This window comes from Salvelinus alpinus, chromosome 6 (assembly GCF_045679555.1).
Source record: "Salvelinus alpinus chromosome 6, SLU_Salpinus.1, whole genome shotgun sequence".
Lineage (NCBI taxonomy): Eukaryota > Metazoa > Chordata > Actinopteri > Salmoniformes > Salmonidae > Salvelinus > Salvelinus alpinus.
Genome location: NC_092091.1, coordinates 51516582 through 51538839, shown reverse-complemented (window position 1 = coordinate 51538839; position 22258 = coordinate 51516582). Strand labels below are relative to the sequence as shown.

Sequence of the window (22258 nt, the reverse complement as noted above, 5' to 3'; positions counted from 1 at the left end):
CAGGGTCTTGTAGATGACCTGGAGCCAGTGGGCTTGGCGACGAGTATGAAGCGAGGGCCAGCCAACGAGAGCGTACAGGTCACAGTGGTGGGTAGTATATGGGGCTTTGGTGACAAAACGGATGGCACTATGATAGACTGCATCCAATTTATTGAGTAGGGTATTGGAGGCTATTTTGTAAATGACATCACCGAAGTGGAGGATTGGTAGGATGGTCAGTTTTACAAGGGTATGTTTGGCAGCATGAGTGAAGGATGCTTTGTTGCGGAATAGGAAGCCAATTGCAGATTTAACTTTGGATTGGAGATGTTTGATGTGAGTCTGGAAGGAGAGTTTACAGTGTAACCAGACACCTAGGTATTTGTAGTTGTCCACATATTCTAAGTCAGAGCCGTCCAGAGTAGTGATGTTGGACAGGCGGGCAGGTGCAGGCAGCGATCGGTTGAAAAGCATGCATTTAGTTTTACTCGTATTTAAAGAGTAAGCGTGAGTAAGAGGGACGAGGGAGATCATATTTCTTTTCTCACTTGGGCTTCAGATTTGCGCAGTGGTCTAAGGCATGGCATCTCAGTGCTAGAGGCATTACTACAGCCCCTGGTTCGATCCCATGATCGGGAGTCCCATAAGCCGGCACACAATTGTCATCCTGGTTAGGGGAGGATTTGGCCAGGGTAGGCCATCATTGTAAAATAATAATTTGTCCTTAACTGACTTGCCTAGTTATATAAAGGTTAACTCTTAAGGATTTTGTCAATTTTAGCCTAAAATGACATACCCAAATCTAACTGCCTGTAGCTCAGGACCTGAAGCAAGGATATAAATATTCTTGATACCATTTCAAAGGAAACACTTTAAAGTTTGTGGAAATGTGAAATTAATGTATGAGAGAATATAACACATTAGATCTGGTAAAAGACAATACAAAGAAAAAACACGTTTAAAAAAAGATAATTGTACCATTATCTTTGAAATGCAAGAGAAAGGCCATAATGAATTATTCTAGCCCAGACGCAATATAGACTTTGGCAACTAGATGCCAGGAGTGTATGGCAAAGTTTTAGACTGATCCAATTAACTATTGCATATCTATTCAAAATGTTGTATCAAGACTGCCCAAATGTGCCTAATTTGGTTTATTCATACATTTTCAAGTTCATAATTGTGCACTCTTCTCAAACAATAGCATGGTATTCTTTCACTGTAATAGCTACTGTAAATTGGACAGTGCAGTTAGCTTAAATTCTTGTTAATATATCTGCCCTTATCAGATATGTCTATGTCCTGGGATGTTGTTTTGTTTCCTACAACCTCGTGCTACTCACATTAGCATACGTTAGCGCAACCATCCCGAGGACGGGACACAGATCCTCTAGAGGTTCAATTTAAAAAAAATATATATTAAAAAGTTGTTTAGAATACACACAGAACCTCATGAATAGAAAAAGTAGATTTTAATAATAGTCAAAAACATGTGATAAAACATTCAAACAGCTTTTTAACAAAATCATCATCTCCACGCTCCCCCCCTTCCCTGCCACCCCCTTCTGCCCCTCATACCCGGCACCTGACCCCTCACCCCGGACCCCTGACTAGTTACTCGGGACACTCCAGAGTTCCGGAGGAGTGGGTCGCTCTTCTTCAGGCGGCTCGGCTTCTCCTCACACTCACCATCAGACCTATACAGACCAGACAGAGGATTTTTATAAATGAAGAATGTGTTCACTTTGTTTTGTAAATATTGTGTACATTTGTGTTTCTCTGTTCAATAGTGTAGTATGCTGTATTTTATTTGTTTGATATTGTATTTTGTGTATTTTTATGTATTTCATGAAATTGGACAATACGGTCAAAAGTTTTAGGACACCTACTCATTCAAGGGGTTTTCTTTATTTTTACTATTTTCTACATTGTAGAATAATAGTGAAGACATCAAAACTATGAAATGACACATATGGAATCATGTAGAAACCAAAAGTGTTAAACAAATCAAGGTCATCTGATGCAGCACTCCACCACTCTCCTTCTTTGTAAAATAGCCCTTACACAGCCTGGAGGTGTGTTTTGGGTCATTGTACTGTTGAAAAACAAATGAGTGGGACTAAGCCCAAACCAGATGAGATGGCGTATCGCTGCATAATGCTGTGGTAGCCATGCTGGTTAAGTGTGCCGTGAATTCTAAATAAATCACAGACAGTGTCACCAGCAAAGCAACCCCACACCATAACACCACCACCTCCATGCGTTACGGTGGGAAATACACATGCAGAGATCATCCGTTCACCCACACCACGTCTCACAAAGACACGGCGGGTGGAACCAAAAATCTCCAATTTGGACACCTGACCAAAGGACACATTTCCACTGGTCTATTGTTCTATGTTTTGGTTTCTTGGCCCAAGCAAGTATCTTCTTATTGGTGTCCTTTAGTAGTGGTTTCTTCGCAGAAATTTGACCATGAAGGCCTGATTCATGCAGTCTCCTCTGAACAGTTGATGTTGAGATGTGCCTGTTACTTGAACTCTGTGAAGCATTTATTTGGGCTGCAATGTCTGAGGCTGGTAACTAATGAACGTATCCTCTCCAGCACAGGTAACTCTGGGTCTTCCACTCCTGTGGCGGTCCTCATGAGAGCCAGTTTCATCATAGAGCTTGATGGTTTTTGCGACTGCACTTGAAGAAACTTTCACAGTCCTTGAAATGTTCCGTATTGACTGATCTTCATGTCTTAAAGTAATGGACTGTTGTTTGTCTTTGCTTATTTGAGCTGTTCTTGCCATAATATGAATGGCTATAATAGGGTGGCTATTTGAAGAATCTCAAATATAAAATATATTTGGATTTCTTTCACACTTTTATGGTTACTACATATGTGTTATTTCATAGTTTTGATGTCTTCACTATTATTCTACAATGTAGAAAATAGTAAAAATAAAGAAAAACCCTTGAATGAGTAGGTGTTCTAAAACTTTTGACCGGTAATGTATATGCAGGGCTCCCTCCAAAGAGACACTGGTCTCAATGGTGACTCCTTGATTCAATTAAGGTAAATAAAAAATAGACAATATGAAACATAAACCTTAATACACACAGAATACACAGCCACAATAAACCGCAGTCTGAATGCTCAGAGCGCCAATAACATTCTGAAATACAGCTTGTTAAATGTTTGTTGTGGACAGGTAAGTTCATAAGGGGTGTGTGTCTGTGGTTTACCCATGGGTCAGCGTAGAGAGCAACTGCAGAGAGCGCGCCGCCCTGTCAGGCTGGGAGGGGAACTGCGCCAGGAGAGACCTGAGCTGGGCTGACACCTGACCTGCAAACACACAGGGGTGGAGGTGGGTTTATAAACTGAAATTAGATATATATTCCCAGGCCATTTTTGTGTTTGTATATTTGTGTGTATGCAGCACACCTGTGTTAGTTGGATTGCGTGTGGGGTGTCTGGTTTGGTCTCCAGGGGAGGAGGGAGTGACCAGAGGGGCGTGAAGCTGAAACTTCACACTGTCCCACGATGACCCCAGACCTAAACACACACACACACACACCCCCCCCCCTCCAGGTAAATAAAACACACATAATGCTTCACCACCCTTGAGGTAATTAAACGTAAGTCGCTCTGGATAAGAGCGTCTGCTAAATGACTAAAATGTAAAAAATGTAAACCTTGTAATATTAGAATACTAGTTGCCATGGTTACCTGTGTTGTCCTGAGCTGGACTGTCCACGGGCTCTCCTGGAGAACGATCTAACAACTGATAGAAAGACAGATGGAGAGAGGGGTCTCATTGGTTTCCCTTAATAGGCAGTTCATAGCAGGGTTAAAAAGTGGGAACCGGGTTACCGATACTTACTAAGATTTAACACCCAAACCCACTCGCTTTCTACGAATAAATAACTGTGAAAAGCCGGTAAATAAGCTTAACAAGTCACATAATAAGTTGCATGGACTCACTCTGTGTGCAATAATAGTGTTTAATATGATTTTTGAATGACTACCTCATCTCTGTACCACACACATACAATTATCTGTAAGATCCCTCAGTCGAGCAGTGAATTTCAAACACAGATTCAACTACAAAGACCAGGGTGGTTTCCCAACACTACAAAGATACAGGCGTCCTTCCCAACTCCCTTGCCGGAGAGGAAGGAAACCACTCAGAGATTTTACCATGAGGCCAATGGTGACTTTAAAACAGTTACAGAGTTTAATGGCTGTGACAGGAGAAAACTGAGGATGGATCAACAACATATTAGTTACTCCACAATACTAACCCAATTGACAGAATTGTACAGAATAACAATATTCCAGAACATGCATCCTGTTTGCAACAAGGCACTAAAGTAATACTGCAAAAAAATGTGGCAAAGTAATCAACTTTTTGTCCTAAATACAAAAGTGTTATGTTTGGGGCCAATCTACATATTTTCAAACTTCATGTTATGGGTATACTTGTAATCGTTAAGGATAGGGGATTTTTTTTTTAGGATAAAAGCACAGGCAAAATCCTAGAGGAAAACCTGGTTCATTCTGCTTATCAGCAGACACTGGGAGATGAATTCACCTTTCAGCAGGACAATAACCTAAAACACAAGGCAAAATCTACACTGGATTTGCTCACCAAGAAGAAAGTGAATGCTCCTGAGTGGCCGAGTTACAGTTTTGAATTAAATCGACTTGGAAATCTATGGCAAGACCTGAAAAATGGTTGTCCATCAATGATTAACAACCAATTTGACAGAGCTTGAAGAATTTTTTAAATAATAATGGGAATGTTGCACAATCCAGGTGTGGAAAGCTCTTAGAAATTTGCCCAGAATTACTAAGCTGTAATCGCAGCCAAAGGTGTGTCTAACATCTATTTGTATTTATTATGGATCCCCATTAGTTGCCGCCTAGCTATTCTTCCTGGGGTCCGGCAAAATTAAGGCAGTTATACATTTTTTTTTTAAACATTACAATACATTCATTACAGAATTCACAACACACTAAAAGTGTGTGGCCTCAGGCCCATACTCCACTCCCACATATCTACAACACAAAATCCATGTGAATGTATGTGTATAGTGCGTATGTTATCGTGTGTGTATGCATGTGTCTGTGCCTATATTTGGGCTTGCATCAGTTACCTGACGTAGAATAGAGTTCCATGTAGTCATGGCTCTATGTAGTACTGTACGCCTCCCAAAGTCTGTTCTGGACTTAGGGACTGTAAAATCATGTCTTGTGGGGTATGCATGGGTGCCTGAGCTGTGTTAGTCGTTTAAAACAGACAGCTCGGTGCTTCAACATGTCAATACCTCTCACAAATAAAATTTGTGAAGTCAATCTCTCTATTTTGAGCCAGGAGAGATATTAATGTTTGCTGTGTACATCCAAAGGCCAGCTGTGCTGCCCTTTTCTGAGACAATTGCAATTTTTCTAAGTCCCTCTTTGTGACACCTGACAAATTGACTGAACAGTAGTCCAGGTGTTAAAAAATCTTGTTTTTCATGGTCAAAGTCTTTAGGTGCCTTTTGGCAAACTCCAAGAGGGCTGTCATGTGCCTTTTACTGAAGAGTGGCTTCAGTCTAGCAACGTAGAAATGTAGAAAATAGTAAAAATAAAGAAACACCCTTGAATGAGTAGGCGTGTACAAACTTTTGACTGGTACTGTATATAGATGTCCTAGCCTACCTCTTTTAGGTGATACATTCAATGCAGTAGTAGCCTTATATTTAGCTAATGAATGTGTTATACATAAGCTTCTAACTTATAGCGTCTTGTCTTTTGCAACTGCTCTCCACTGACCTTTCTCCTTAAAAAACACTGCTTAGCTCTTGGAGTTCCATAGAATAACTTGATGGAATTTTGTTGTTGCATTTCTTATACTAATAGACTATTTGAAGAGGAATACAAGCTCTTGTTTGCTTAATGTTAAATACAGCAGCTAAGCATGGGCGGTATACCATATACCGGGGTATTTGGAAAAAGCCATGGGATGGTTTTTCAATACAGTCCAAACTATTTATAAAAAAAATATATATATATGTTAGGAGATAAAGAACATTGTGTTCTTCATTTCACCCGTCACATTATTATGAAGCTTACGGTAGTCTCCAGTCACGTGGTGTTTGTTTACAAGTGCACAACGATGAGGGAATGGAGACTTGAGTCACTCACTGTTGTGCAGCATGTGCCAGGTGATCTAATTGCAGTATGGAATTCACAACTAAATGTTTGCCAGCTCAATATCTTATAACAATTAAGTTAACTGTCTAAAATGTGCTAAATGCATTTGGATTGCTAATTTAGTAACTAGTAAGCTATCTAGCTAAATGGTTAGCTTCTTACAAAATCAAGCATTTGCTTGGTAAAAACAGAGAATCCCTTCCTGGATTAAGAGCCTTGTTAGCTAAATATTTGTTTTGTGCGTGCAGCAAATTGTGAGTATAATTTTTGAGTTACTTGTATAGTTTAGGTTAGAAACTGTAAAAACATTTCGCAAGGCGCTCATTAGCATTTAGATAGCATTCTCTGTGGGATTTTACATGTACTTGTTAGCCTTGCTAACCTTCAGATTACAGAGTATCAGTGGGGTTTGAAAGCAGCGCCCTTGTGTTCAGTATTACAGAATATCCCGGTATGGCACAAGGTCGGTATGAAGATATGACCATCTGGATGCCGCCCAAGCCTAGCAGCCTATAGAACTCATGGAGTTTGAAAGAAAAGGGAACACCTGATGGCGGTAGAGTTATTTATTCAGACCCATAATGATTAAATCTTCGTGAAGAGAAGTAAAAGCTGTCTGCATCTTATTCTAGTCCTATATTATTAAAGCCTTTCATTACAATGATGAAGATAAATTAAATAAGTTTTGTTGTCCTTAACAAGGAATTAAGCAACAATAGAGAAAGAGGTAGGCTTATAAGCACGTCGCACATTAGGGGAAATTTAATGAAGGTATATGTGTAAGACTAGTAATTCTAAAGATAAAAAACTATGTACAGTGGGGCAAAAAAAGTATTTAGTCAGCCACCAATTGTGCAAGTTCTCCCACTTAAAAAGATGAGAGAGGCCTGTAATTTTTATCATAGGTACACTTCAACTATGACAGACAAAATGAGAAATAAAATCCAGAAAATCACATTGTAGGATTTTTAATGAATTTATTTGCAAATTATGGTGGAAAATAAGTATTTGGTCACCTACAAACAAGCAAGATTTCTGGCTCTCACAGACCTGTAACTTCTTCTTTAAGAGGCTCCTCTGTCCTCCACTCGTTACCTGTATTAATGGCACCTGTTTGAACTTGTTATCAGTATAAAAGACACCTGTCCACAACCTCAAACAGTCACACTCCAAACTCCACTATGGCCAAGACCAAAGAGCTGTCAAAGGACACCAGAAACAAAATTGTAGACCTGCACCAGGCTGGGAAGACTGAATCTGCAATAGGTAAGCAGCTTGGTTTGAAGAAATCAACTGTGGGAGCAATTATTAGGAAATGGAAGACATACAAGACAAGACCACTGATAATTTCCCTCGATCTGGGGCTCCACGCAAGATCTCACCCCGTGGGGTCAAAATGATCACAAGAACGGTGAGCAAAAATCCCAGAACCACACGGGGGGACCTAGTGAATGACCTGCAGAGAGCTGGGACCAAAGTAACAAAGCCTACCATCAGTAACACACTACGCCGCCAGGGACTCAAATCCTGCAGTGCCAGACGTGTCCCCCTGCTTAAGCCAGTATATGTCCAGGCCCGTCTGACGTTTACTGTAACTTGAAAGCCCTGATTGCCAAGGCTTGAAAATCCATTCAGCCATTTTGCACAGTGACCCAGTACCCAAACCAGACACAACTGGTTTCAAGTGGCCAAGAGACGTCATGCCATCTAGTGGAAGAACTGGGAATCAGACAGAGGATATATTTACAACAATGGAGAAATCAGCTTTCTCCTCATGTGTACTGTAACGGATACAAGTATTCTGTGTGTATCCTGTGTGTATTTCTGTTCTCTCCTTCTCCCCTACTCACAGGTGACAATCATCATTCCCCAATCAGTCGCTAATCAGAAGACACCTGCTCCTTTTCTCCTACCCAATCACATTCCCTTTCCCTTGGTTTAAAAACCCTGTCAGTTGTGTTCTCTAGAGCTCAATCTCTCTGTCAATGCCATATGTCTGTAGATCCATTGTGTGGTTTGCAACTACATGTCACTTTGTCCCCACCTGTGAGTATTGGTTTTGTTATGATGTTTGAGTGTTTCTTTGATAGTGGGAAAAGGGGGTAACCAGACAGTTCGCCCATGGGCATACACTACCCGTAGGTAAACTTTGTTAAAAACACTAGTTAGAACTGGGCGGACCACCCACTGTATTTTTTTGTTAGTTAGCTGTTGGTGAAGTAGGCTAGTCTAACTTAAGGGGTATTTTTGAATACTTATTATTTATTTCCTTGGGTCCAGCTCAGCCCCTTTTTCCTGCCCCCCTTTACCGCGTGTTTAGAAATAAACCCTGAGTGTTTGACGGTAATTAAGTTGTCTGTGTTATTTCGTTCTCACCGTTTCTTTGTCACTGTTATAATTTGCGTGAGTTGTGTTACGGGTCCCATTACCATCCCCCCCAGACTGTCGGGCCAAAGGGATTCGTAACAGTACACTAGACAAAAATATAAACGCAACATGTAAAGTGTTGGTCCTTTATTTCATGTGCTGAAATAAAATATCTTAGAAATTGTGCATATGTACAAAAAGCTTATTTCTCTCAAATTGCGTGTACAAATTTGTTTACATAGTGAGCATTTCTCCTTTGCCAAGATAATGCATACACCTGACATGTGTGGCATATCAAGAAGCTGATTAAACAGCATGATCATAACATAGGTGCAACTTTGAACTGGGGACAATAAAAAGCCACTTTAAAATTAGCCGTTTTGTCACATAACACAATGCCACAGATGTATCAAGTGTTGGAGAGTGCAATTGGCATGCTGACTGCAGGAATGTCCACCAGAGCTGTTGCCAGAGAATGTAATGCTATTTATCTACCATAAGCCGCCTCTAACATCGTTTTAGAGACTTTGGAAACCACGTGTAACCACGACAGCGCAGGATCTCCTCTGAGATCAGACACCCGGACAGCTGATGAAACTGGGTTTGTATAACTGAAGAATTTCTGCACTAACCATCAGAAACCGTCTCAGGGAAGCTAATCTGCGTGCTCGTCGTCCTCACCAGGGTCTTGACCGGACTGCATTTCGGCATCTTAACCGACTTCAGTGGGCAAATGCATACCTTCAATGGGCACTCCGACGAATCATCAAACAGGCAAAGCGTCAATACAGGGCTAAGATTGAATCGTACTACACCGGCTCCGACGCTAGTCTTATGTGGCAGGGCTTGCAAACTATTAGACTATAAAAAGGGAAGCACAGCCGCGAGCTGCCCAGTGACACAAGCCTACCAGACGAGCTAAATCACTTCTATGCTCGTTTCGAGGCAAGCAACACTGAGGCATGCATGAGAGGATCAGCTGTTCCGGACGACTGTGTGATCACGCTCTCCGTAGCAGACGTGTGTAAGACCTTTAAACAGGTCAACATTCACAACAAAAGGAACACCTACATGAGAATGCTATTCACTGACTACAGCTCAGCGTTCAACACCATAGTACCCTCAAAGCTCATCAATAAGCTAAGGACACTGGGACTAAACACCTCCCTCTGCAACTGGATCCTGGACTTCCTGACGGGTCACCCCCAGGTGGTGAGGGTAGGTAGCAACACATCTGCCACGCTGATCCTCCGAGAGCATCCTTAGGGGTGCGTTCTCAGTCCCCTCCTGTACTCCCTGTTCACCCACGACTGCATGGCCAGGCACGACTCCAACACCTTCATTAAGTTTGCAGACGACACAACAGTGGTAGGCCTGATCACCGACAACGACGAGACAGCCTATAGGGAGTAGGTCAGAGACCTGGCCGGGTGGTGCCAGAATAACAACCTATCCCTCAACGTAACCAAGACTAAGGAGATGATTGTGGACTACAGGAAAAGGAGGACCGAGCAGGACCTCAGGAAACAAAAAAGATTTGGCATGGGTCCTCAGATCCTCAAAAGGTTCTACAGCTGCAACATCGAGAACGTCCTGACTGGTTGCATAACTGCCTGGTACGGCAACTGCTCGGGCTCCGACCGCAAGGCACTACAGGTAGTGCGTACCTGCATTCCGGGACCTCTACACCAGGCGGTGTAGCAACCCCCCCCTCCCTGGGTTGTGCCGTAGCGTGATCTTTGTGGGCTATACTCGGCCTTGTCTCAGGATGGTAAGTTGGTGGTTGACGATATCCCTCTAGTGGTGTGGGGGCTGTGCTTTGGCAAAGTGGGTGGAGTTATCATCGGATGGGGCCACAGCGCGCCTGCCTGCCTGCCTGACCTGTTCACCGGACGTGCTACCTGTCCCAGACCTGCTGTTTTCAACTCTCTAGAGACAGCAGGAGAGGTAGAGATACTCTGAATGTGATCGACTACGAAAAGCCAACTGACATTTACTCCTGAGGTGCTGACCTGTTGCACCCTCGACAACCACTGTGATTATTATTATTTGACCCTGTTGGTCATCTATGAACATTTGAACATCTTGGCCATGTTCTGTTATCTCCACCCAGCACAGCCAGAAGAGGACTGGCCACCCCTCATAGCCTGGTTCCTCTCTAGGTTTCTTCCTAGGTTCTGGCCTTTCTAGGGAGTTTTTCTAAGCCACCGTGTGTCTACACCTGCATTGCTTGCTGTTTGGGGCTTTAGTCTGGGTATCTGTACAGCACTTTGAGATATCAGCTGATGTAAGGGCTTTATAAATACATTTGATTTGAGATGTATGCTCTTCACAGATGAATCCCGGTTTCAACTGTACCAGATGGCAGACAGCATCGTGTGGGCAAGCGGTTTGCTGATGTCAATGTTGTGAACAGAGTGCCCCATGGTGGCGGTGGGGTTCTGGTATGGGCAGGCATAAGCTACGGACAACGGACACAACTGCATTTTATCGATGGCAATTTGAATGCATAGAGATACCGTGATGATATCCTCAGGTCCATTGTCATGCCATTCATCCGCCATCACCTCATGTTTCAGCATGATAATGCACAGCCCCATGTCACAAGGATCTGTTCCTGGAAGCTGAAAATGTCCTAGTTCTTCCATGGCCTGCATACTCACCAGACATGTCACCCATTGAGCATGTATGTTGGGATGCTCTAGATAGACGTGTACGACAGCGTGTTCCAGGTCCTGCCAATATCCAGCAGAGCCATTGAAGAGGAGTGGGACAACATTCCACAGGCCACAATCAACAGCCTGACCAACTCTACACAAAGGTGTGTCACGCTGCATGAGGCAAATGGTGGTCACACCAGATATTAACCTAACCCTTTTTTAAAGGTCACTAACCCTTTTTTAAAGGTATACGTGACCAACAGATGCATATCTATATTCCCAGTCATGTGAAATCCATAGATTAGGGCCTGAAAATTGTATTTCAATTGACTGATTTCCTTATATGAACTGTAACTCAGTAAATGTTTTGAAATTGTTGCATGTCGCATTTATATTGTTGTTCAGTATATTTTATTCCTGTAAAAGGTATGGAATGTTGCACAAGCCCTGCACTTTTAAAATGGCTGTTTTTCAATGGGAATTTGCATGTTTAGAGCGCCACCATTAGCTATAAGATCTGAGAAAAAGAAATGTAAAAAAATATATATATATATTTTGGAACAGTAGTTTGTGACATATTATATCTCAAACCTAGACTTTTAAATCTCTTAGGCACCCCCCCCCCCCCCACCCACAAAAAAACAGTAAATGTATGTTTTTATTTGGTCTGCTGCATCTTGTAGTCACATTGGGATTCAGATAAAGGTGTCAGAAACACAGTTATTACCTTTCTAACAGTACTAAGCATGGGTTTGTAAGACAGTTTTAAAACCAAAATGTACTTTGAGGGTATTATACAATATTAGGCGTTGTTTAGAAAATTCCACCAGAGTTTAACAGGTTAATGTATGGATCAGCATCAGGCTGAAATCAAAGCGCTAATCAAATCCAGACATTTACAGTCCATCCGTTAAGTATTCAAACCCCTTGACTTTTCCCACATTTTGTTACATTACAACCTTATTTTAAAATTGATTAAATAACAAATAAACACCCCATACTGACAGTCAAAACAAGTCTAGAAATTTTTGCAAATGTATAAAAAGAAATAAACAGTAAAACCAGTAGATGTAAAACTGTATATGTAAGGTCCCACAGTTGACAGTGCATTTCAGAGCCAAAACCAAGCCATGAGGTCAAAGGAATAGAGCTCCAAGACATGATTGTGTCGAGGCACAGATCTGGGGAAGGGTACCAAAACATTTCTGCAGCATTGAAGGTCCCCAAGAACACAGTGGCCTCCATCATCATTCTTAAATGGAAGAAGTTTGGAACGACCAAGACTCTTTCCTAGAGCCGTCCACCCGGTCAAACTGAGCAATCGGGGGAGAATGGCCTTGGACAGGGAGGTGACCAACAACATGATGGTCACTCTGACAGAGCTCCAGAGTTCATATGTGGAAAACCTTCCAGAAGGAATCTCTGCAGCACTCCATCTCAGGCTTTTATGGTAGAGTGGCCAGGGGGAAGCCACTCCTCAGTAAAAAGCACATGCCAGCCCGCTTGGAGTTTGCCAAAAGGCACCTAAAGACTTTCAGAAAATGAGATTCTCTGGTCTGATGAAACCAAATTATACTATTTGTCCTGAATGCCAAGTATCACGTCTGGATGAAACCTGGCACCATCCCTACGGTGAAGCATGGTGGTGGCAGCATCATGCTGTGGGGATGTTTTTTTTTAGCTTTAGGGACCGGAAGATTAGTCAGGATCAAGGGAAAGATGAACAGAGCAAAGTACAAAGAGATCATTGATGAAAACCAGCTTCAGAGCGCTCGGGACCTCAGACTGGGAAGGTTCCCCTTCCAACAGGACAACGACCATATAAGCACACAGCCAAGACAAAGCAGGAGTGGCTTCGGGACAAGTCTCTGAATGTCCTTGAGTGGCCCAGCCAGAGCCCGGACTTGAACCCGATCGAACATCTCTGGAGAGACCGAAAATAGCTGTGCAGTAACGCTCCCCATCCAACCTGACAGAACTTGAGGATCTGCAGAAAAGAATGGGGGAAACTCCCCAAATACAGGTGTGCAAAGCTTGTAATTGCTGCAAAAGGTGCTTCAACAAAGTACAGAGTAAAGTGTCTAAATACTTATGTAAACGTGATATTTCCTGGGCTTTTTTGTATAAATTTGCCCCCCAAAATTTAAACCTGTTTTTTCTTTGTCATTATGGGTAGATTGTGTGTAGATTGATGAGGAAAAAAAACTTTATCACCTTTAAAATAAGGCTGTAACGTAACAAAATGTGGAAAAAGTCAAGGGGTCTGAATACTTTCCGAATGCACTTTAGAGAACTGTGTGTAAGTGAAAGTAAAGAGAACACAGACAGAGTGTGAGTTTGTGTCACAGATAGCAAGAGAGAGGTACTCACCATGGAGACATAGTACTGTAGTTCACTCCTCCTTCCGGGGTCAAAGCTAGGGCTGGGGCCAGAGGTGAGGCTGGGACCCCTCTCCGCCCACTGTTGCCTCTCTCCACTCTCAGCTCTCTGTCTTTCTCCCTTATGCTCCTCTTCCTCCGCCACACATCCCCTCAGATCTCCCCCTCTGTCACACAGCTCTTCAAGTCCTGCTGCACAAACACACAGAAAAGTGGCGATGTAGACACAAGCGTAGAGTATATTTAGCTGTGTAGAGAGATTAACCCAGGATGTGTACGATTGTGCTTTTTTGTTCATTTATTTGCGTTGTTTGTAACTTTTTTTTAAACTTATTTTGTACATGTTGCTGCTACCGTCTCTTATGACCAAAAATAACTTCTGGAGATCAGGACTGCGATTACTCACCACGGACTGGCAGAATCCTTTTTTTCCTTTAACGAGTCTGACGAGGCAAACGCGACCGATATACTGCATTATCGTGAACAGGCCCAGATCCCCGTGATTTGCGTGAAGATGAGGTGCAGAAAAAGGGGCCGGAGGGCGGGCTGCCTTCTGAGAATTCGCATGTGATCAAAAAAAAAAAACACTTCCTTCCATTCTGCTTGCAATCTTTGGACAATAAAAATAGATGACCTACGCGGAAGATGAAACTACCAACGGGACATTCAAGACTGTAATATCTTATGCTTCACAGCAACGTGGCTGAACGAAGACACTATCAACATACAGCTAGCTGGCTGGTTATACGCTGCACCGGCAGGATAGAACAGCGGCGTCTGGTAAGACAAGGGGCGGCGGACTATGAATTTTTGTAAATAACAACTGGTGCACGATATCTAAGGAAGTCTCGAGCTATTGCTCGCCTGAGGTAGAATATCTCATGATAAACTGTAGACCACACTACCTACCTAGAGAGTTTATCTGTATTTTTCGTAGCTGTTTACATACCACCACAGTCAGAGGCTGGCACTAAGACAGCATTGAATGAGCTGTATTCCGCCATAAGCAAACAAGAAAACGCTCACCCAGAGGTGGCGCTCCTAGTAGCAGGGGACTTTAATGCAGGGAAACTTAAAACCGTTTTACCAAATTTCTATCAGCATGTTAAATGTGCAACCAGAGAGAAAAAAAAAAAAAAACTCTGGACCACCTTTACTCCACACACAGACGCATACAAAGCTCTCCCACCATTTGGCAAATCTGACCATAATTCTATCCTCCTGATTCCGGCTTACAAGCAAAAATTAAAGCAGGAAGCACCAATGACTAGATCAATAAAAAAGTGGTCAGATGAGGCAGATGCTAAGCAACAGGACTGTTTTGCTAGCACAGACTGGAATATGTTCCGGGATTCCTCCGATGGCAATGAGGAGTACACCACATCAGTCATTGGCTTCATCAATAAGTGCATCGATGACAGTGACCGTAAGTACATGCCCCAACCAGAAGCCATGGATTACAGGCAACATCCCCACAGAGCTAAAGGCTAGAGCTGCCGCTTTCAAGGCGCGGGACTCTAACCCGGAAGCTTATAACGAATCCCGCTATGCCCTCCGACGAACCATCAATACAGGACTAAGATCGAATCATACTACACCGGCTCTGACGCTCGTCGGATGTGGCAGGGCTTGCAAACCATTATAGACTACAAAAGGGAAGCACAGCCGAGAGCTGCTCAGTGACACAAACCTACCAGACGAGCTAAACTACTTCTATGCTCGCTTTGAGGCAAATAACACTGAAACATGCATGAGAGCATCAGCTGTTCCGGAAGACGCTCTCCTCGGCCGATGTAAGACCTTTAGACAGGTCAACATTCACAAGGTCGCAGGGCCAGACGGATTATCAGGACGTGTACTGCGAGCATGCGCTGACCAACTGGCAAGTGTCTTCACTGACATTTTCAACCTCTCCCTGTCCAAGTCTGTAATACCAACATGTTTTAAGCAGACCACCATAGTGCCTGTGCCCAAAAACACAAAGGTAACCTGCCTAAATGACTACCGACCCTTAGCACTCACGACTGTAGCCATGAAGTGCTTCGAAAGGCTGGTCATGGCTCACAACATCATTATCCCAGAAACCCTAAATCCACTCCAATTTGCATACCAACCCAAAAGATCCACAGATGATGCAATCTCTACTGCACTCCACACTGCTCTTTCCCACCTGGACAAAAGGAACACCTATGTGAGAATGCTATTCATTGACTACAGCTCAGTGTTCAACACCATAGTGCCCTCAAAGCTCATCAATAAGCTAAGGACCCTGGGACTAAACACCTCCCTCTGCAACTGGATCCTGGACTTCCTGACGGTGGTAAGAGTAGTTAATAACATCCGCCATGCAGATCCTCAACACAGGGGCCCCTCAGGGGTGCGTGCTCAGTCCCCTCCTGTACTCTCTGTTCACTCATGACTGCACGGCCAGGCTAACATGGTCCATGCACACCAAGACAGTCGTGAAGAGGGCACGACAAAACCTATTCACCCTCAGGAGACTGAAAAGATTTGGCATGGGTTCTCAAATCCTCAAAAAGTTCTACAGCTGCACCATCGAGAGCATCCTCACTGGTTGCGTCACTGCCTGGTATGATAACTGCTCGGCCTCCGACCGCAAGGCACTACAGAGGGTAGTGCTAATTGCCCAGTACATCACTGGGGACAAGCTTCCTGACATCCAGGACCTCTACACCAGGCGGTGTCAGAGGAAGGCCCTAAAAATGGTCAGACTCCAGCCACCCTAGTCCTAGACTGTTCTCTCTGCTACCGCATGGCAAGCGGTCCCAGAGCGCCAAGTCTAGGTCCAAGAGGCTTCTAAACAGCTTCTACCCCCAAGCCATAAGACTCCTGAACACCTAATCAAATGGCTACCCAGACTATTTGCATTGCCTCCCCCCCTCTGGAACGCTTCTGCTTCTCTCTGTTATTATCTTTGCATAGTCACTTTAATAACTCTACCTACATGTACATTTTACATGTAGGTAGAGTTATTACATGTACACCTCGACACCGGTGCCCCCGCACATTGACATTGACTCTGTACCGGTACCCCCCTGTATATAGTCTCGCTATTGTTATTTTACTGCTGCTCTTTAATTACTTGTTACTTTTATTTCTTATTCTTATCCGTATTTTTTTTAACTGCATTGTTGGTTAGGGGCTCATAAGTAAGCATTTCACTGTAAGGTCTACACCTTTTGTATTCGGAGCATGTGGCTAATAACATTTGATTTCACACTGGTCACACCCAGGGCAGCATTATCATATATTTAGCTCAGGTTGCAGAAGAGACAATTGTGTTAGTGTGTGTCATTGTGTGTTAGTGTAAGTATATATTTGGCTCTGGTAGTAGAAGGATGAGGGCAGACCAGATTGTGATAGTGTGTGAGTGTGTTGGCATTACTGTACATATTTTTGGCTCTGGTGGCAGGATTCAGGGAGACTGCATAAATCCAATTCCGACATTAACAGATTAGAGGTGAGATGACTATTAGGCTACTGCACAGTCATGTCACACACACCCGAATATGTGAGTGAAATACCTACCAGTGGAGGCTGCTGAGGGGAGGACGGCTCATAATAATGGCTGGAACGGAGCAAATGGAATGGCATCAAACAAGTGGAAATCATGTGTTTGATGTGTTGAATACCATTCCACCTATTCCATTGCAGCTATTACCACGAGCCCGTCCTTCTCAATTAAGGTGCCATCAACCTCCTGTAATACCTACACAATATACATACACACACACACACCTGAGTTTTTGTCAGGTTGGTGGTTTCTGGCTGTGTGTGTGTGTGGTTGGTTCTTCTATCCTTGTGGGTGGGGACCGAAAATCCCCAAAGGTTCCCGCATGGACAATTCTCCCACGTCCCCATGAGGACAAATGCTATTTTAAACTCAGTGGTTAGGTTTAGGATTAAAATTAGGGTTAGGCTTACAATGAGGGTTAGGGGTAAGAGGTTTAGGGTTTGGGTTACAGGTTAGGGTAAACAGGATTTTGAATATAAATTCATTTTATGTCCCCACGAGGATAGAAGAACAAAATGTGCAAGTGTGTGTTTGTGTTTGTGCCTGCGAACATGTGTGTACCCGATTGAAAAAAAAAATGTAAAAATAAAAGGATACTATTTTTGACAATATATCGTATTGTTTGGACTATAATCACAATATAATTTTTGCGCTAGTTGGCTGTACTTGCACCAAAACGCCAGTATTTTTCCTTCATAGCCTGTTCTCCATCTTTTTAAATAGGGAGACAATTTGTTTTCAGCACTTATTTCAATGACTGATCAAAACTTGTTTTCTCATAGCTCTCTTTTGTCCCTCAGCAGCAGACATATGATGAGCAATATGATTGGAACAACGAATCGCAATAAAAATCACAGTACATTTACATTTAAGTAATTTAGCAGACGCTCTTATCCAGAGCGACTTACAAATTGGTGCATTCACCTTATGATATCCAGTGGAACAACCACTTTACAATAGTGCATCTAACTCTTTTAAGGGGGGAGGGGGGTTAGAAGGATTACTTTATCCTATCCTAGGTATTCCTTAAAGAGGTGGGGTTTCAGTACATATTGTATCGGCACCAAAGTATCGTGATCGTATCGTGAGGTCCCTAGCAATTCCCAGCCCTACCGTCATGTTGTTGGTTTCTAGCTGGACGTGCGTGTGTGTGTGGGTACCTGTCATGTTGGTGGTGTCTAGTTGTGGCTCCAGAAGGTTGAAGGAGAGAGTGTGGTTCAGCACGCTGAGGTTTCCACTCTCTTCTCTTCCTGCCCCTCTCTCCCATCTTCTCTCTCTTCCCTCTGTTATCGCTCTTGCTTCACCCTCTCCACTTAATTCTCCTCTCTCTCTGGAGAGTCGGAGGACCACTGCTTGAGCGTCTGGTGAAACAAATATAATAATAATTATACTAACAAAAATATAAAAAGAATAACAAAAGAGAAAGCACTTCTCTCAACTGAGACACTGCAGGACTCTACAGTGCAATCATTATACACACGTTTGGGCCGGTGCAAACCATATTAATGTTTCATGAGCACATTTGCAAAATTATTTTTGAGCTTAGAAATCGCAAAATAAAAGTGACTGACAAAAAAAGATGGCAATGGGGGCTTGTGGATTTGCCACCATTTACCTTGAAAGTGTTGTTTATGTGCGTTTTTCTCAGCATGCAATGTTTGATTTGAATGTAGCCTCACAAGCCAGACATCAACACCGTATCCTTGGGAATAGAGAATCAGTGCTTGATCTCTGGCACCGTTTGAAGGTTTGAGAAGCTAGCACTTTCAGGTTTGAGTGGTCCAATCAGTGAGTTTAAGCAGAGTGGTTTAAAACACAAGGTCTAATCAGTGAGTTTAAGCAGAGTGGTTTAAAACATAAAATGTTCCTATTGATTACCTTGTGCCAAGTGAGCAACTTCCTCCCCCTCCTGCTCTCTCTGCACCATGTGCGTGTCAGCTGCAGCTCTGTACTGTACTGTAATGTGTGAACTAGATGATGGTTCCTGTAGTAGATGTTGGTTCATCCAGTCTTTGGGCTCGTCCCACAGCGAAGGAAGAGAAGACCCTTCTGCCTGCAAAACAAACACACACACACACACATGTACCTCTGGTGGCTGGCTCAGAAGGCTGTGCCTTGACCATTGAAAAAACGGATGATAGCAAATCAACTACACCACAAGCCTAATTCAAGTGTCCCATAAGCATAGTTTTTGGCATGCTACATCGAACCAACATTAGCAGAGGCAGAAAGAAAAAGTGCAAGTCAGTATCTCTCTTAACAGGAGGTGACATAAATGATCTGTGTGGAAACACTGTTTGAGTGTGAGTATGTGTACCTGTGTACTGAGCAGTCTCAGTGCTTCTGTCCAATGGGAGCGTAGTAAACTCTGCAGTCTGCTCACAAGCTCCTCTCTCTGCCCTTCGAGCCTCCTCCTGCTCTCCTCCAACAAAACAGACTGCTGCTTGGAGTGGGCCAGCCTGACACACACACACAAAAAATGGGCAGAAACCATTACAAGTGCAAAAACCAACCTGGTGTGATAAACTTTCCGTGTGTGTGTGTGTGTGTGAGTGTGTGTTACCTGGTCTGGTAGTCCTGGGTGAGTGTCAGTGTGTGCTGCTGGTGTTGCTGTAACTGGGAGGAAAGTTCTCTCTCATGGCGAGCACTCAGATCCAGCAGCTGATTCCTGAAAACACACGTCAACACTGTGGAAATGTGTGTGTGTGTTCAAGTTTCAATGTCGCATGCACAAGTACAGTGAAATGCCTTTCTTGCAAACTCAAAACCCAACAATCAATAACAATGTAATACTATAAAAAACACACAAGAAATAAGACGAAGTATGAAGAACACAATAAGTAAGTAAATAAGCGTACTATATACAGGGTCAGTTCCAAAAGCATATTTACAATGTGCAGGGATACTGGAGTGATTGAAAGTAGATATGTATAGGGGTAAGGTGACTAGGCAACAGGATATAAGACAAGAGTAGCAGCAGCTTGTATGTGAGTGGGTGTGCGTGTGTGTAGTCACTATAAATGTATGTGCATATTATATGTGAGGGAACAGATGATGGAGTGAGTGTGTAGGGCCCTGTGAGTGCGCACAGACAGTGCAAAAATAAAGTTAATTCAGATAGTCCGTGTAGCTATTTTGTTAGCTATTTATACGTCTTATTGCTTAGGGATAGAAGCTGTTCAAGAACCTGTTGGTGTCAGACTTGTTGCACCGGTACCGCTTGCTATGCAGAAGCAGAGAGAGTAGTCTATGGTTTGGGTGGATAGAGTCTTCAGCGATTTTCCGGGCCTTCATTCCACACTGACTGATATAGATGTCCTGGATGGCAGGGAGCTCGGCCCCAGTGATGTACTGGGCTGTCCGCACAACCCTCTGTAGCGCCATGTGATCAAGGGCGGTGCTGTTGCCATACCAAGCAGTGATACAGCCAGTCAAGATGCTCTCAATGGTACAGCTGTAGAACTTTTTGAGGATTTGAGGGCCCATGCCAAACTTTTTCAACCTCCTGAGGGGGAAGAGGCGCTTCTTCATGACGAGTTTTAATTCTTTTGTGATTTGTACAACGAGGAACTTGAAGTTCTCGACCTGCTCCACTGTCAATGTGGACTACTACGTTTCCTGTAGTCCACGATCAGCTCCTTGGTCTTACTGACGTTAAGGGAGAGGTTGTTGCTCTGGCACCACACTGCCAGGTCACTGACCTCCTCCCTATAGGCTGACTTGTTGTTGACGGTGATTAGGCCTACCACCGTCGTGTCGTCAGCAAAGTTGATGATGGTGTTGGAGTCGTGCGTGGGAGTACAGGAGGGAACTCTGTTTTGAGGGTCAGCATGGCGGAGGTGATGTAGCCTACCCTCACCACCACGGGTCAGCCCGCCAGGAAGTCCAGGATTTAGTTCCTGAGGGAGGTGTTCAGACCCAGAGTCCTAAGCTTGGTGAGCTTATTTACAATGACGGCCTAATTGTGCGTCGCCCTACGTCAGAATGAACAGCATTCTCACATAGGTATTCCACTTATCTAGGTGGGTGACGGCAGTGTGTAGAGTGATTGAGTCATCTATGGATCTGTTGGAGCGGTATGCAAATTAGTGGGTTTAGGGTGTCTGGGATGGTGGAGTTAATGTGTGCCATAACCAGCCTCTCAAAGCACTTCATGATTACAGAAGTGAGTGCTACATGATGGTGGTCATATTAAAACATGTGGGGATTACAGACTGGGACAAGGAGAGGTTGAAAATGACCGTGAATATGCCTGACAACTGTCCTGCGCATGCTCTGAGAACACGCCCTGGAATACCGTCGGGCCCCACGGAATTGTGGGTGTTACCCTGATTGAAGACCTTTCATGTCGGCCTCGGAGAGCGAGATCACCCAATCCTCTTGGTCGGGGAAGGCCCTCACACCTGGCACAATGTTGTTGTCAAAGCATGCATAAAATGCATTGAGGTAAAGAGGCATCGTTGGGCAGATCACGGTTGGGTCTTCCTTCGTAATCCACAATGGACTGTAGCCCCTGCCACATGTGGTGGACGTCGGAGGCTGTGTAATATGATTCCACTTCATTCCTATATTGTCCTGCTCGTTTGATGACTCTGCAGAGGTCATAGCAGGACTTCTTGTACTTATTCCTGTCCATGGCCGTAGCCTTAGGGTTGTCTACGATAGCTATGTGTGGTAGCCCCGTTCTTTAGTTTAGCACCAACATCGGTGTTAATCCAAGGTTTTTGATTGGGGAAGCAGCGAACCCTCACCGTTGGGACGTCGTCGCTGATGCATTTTCGAATAAAGCCTGTAACAGAGGTGGTTAGCTTGTCTTCCCGCTCAGCCCAGTCAAAACTGTTCGCTGCTCTGGCACCCCAATGGTGGAACAAACTCCCTCACGACGCCAGGTCAGCGGAGTCAATCACCACCTTCAGGAGACACCTGAAACCCCACCTCTTTAAGGAATACCTAGGATAGGATAAAGTAATCCTTCTAACCCCCCCCTCCCCCTTAAAAGAGTTAGATGCACTATTGTAAAGTGGTTGTTCCACTGGATATCATAAGGTGAATGCACCAATTTGTAAGTCGCTCTGGATAAGAGCGTCTGCTAAATGACTTAAATGTAAATGTTGTCAATGTTATCGACGCAGTCGCAAAACATATTCCA

The 22258-nt window shown here is 43.7% G+C and overlaps 1 protein-coding gene across 10 annotated transcripts in view; it reads right to left on the bottom strand.

The window, feature by feature from the left end:
* Positions 1–1434: 1434 nt before the first annotated feature.
* Positions 1435–22258, bottom strand: part of cntrob (centrobin, centrosomal BRCA2 interacting protein) — a 35015-nt gene continuing 14191 nt past the window's right edge. For 8 of the 10 annotated variants that reach the window (XM_071406891.1, XM_071406890.1, XM_071406889.1 and 5 more), the window contains 9 exons: positions 19673–19777; positions 19427–19568; positions 18988–19162; positions 18270–18470; positions 13567–13766; positions 3698–3752; positions 3413–3553; positions 3214–3313; positions 1435–1676 (listed from right to left, as the gene is read on the bottom strand). In XM_071406891.1, the coding sequence (XP_071262992.1) occupies positions 1508–1676; positions 3214–3313; positions 3413–3553; positions 3698–3752; positions 13567–13766; positions 18270–18470; positions 18988–19162; positions 19427–19568; positions 19673–19777 (1288 nt within the window). In that variant the 3' untranslated portion in view covers positions 1435–1507. The remainder of the gene's footprint in view (positions 1677–3213; positions 3314–3412; positions 3554–3697; positions 3753–13566; positions 13767–18269; positions 18471–18987; positions 19163–19426; positions 19569–19672; positions 19778–22258) is intronic. The other 2 variants (XM_071406893.1, XM_071406894.1) reach the window with 2 other exon arrangements.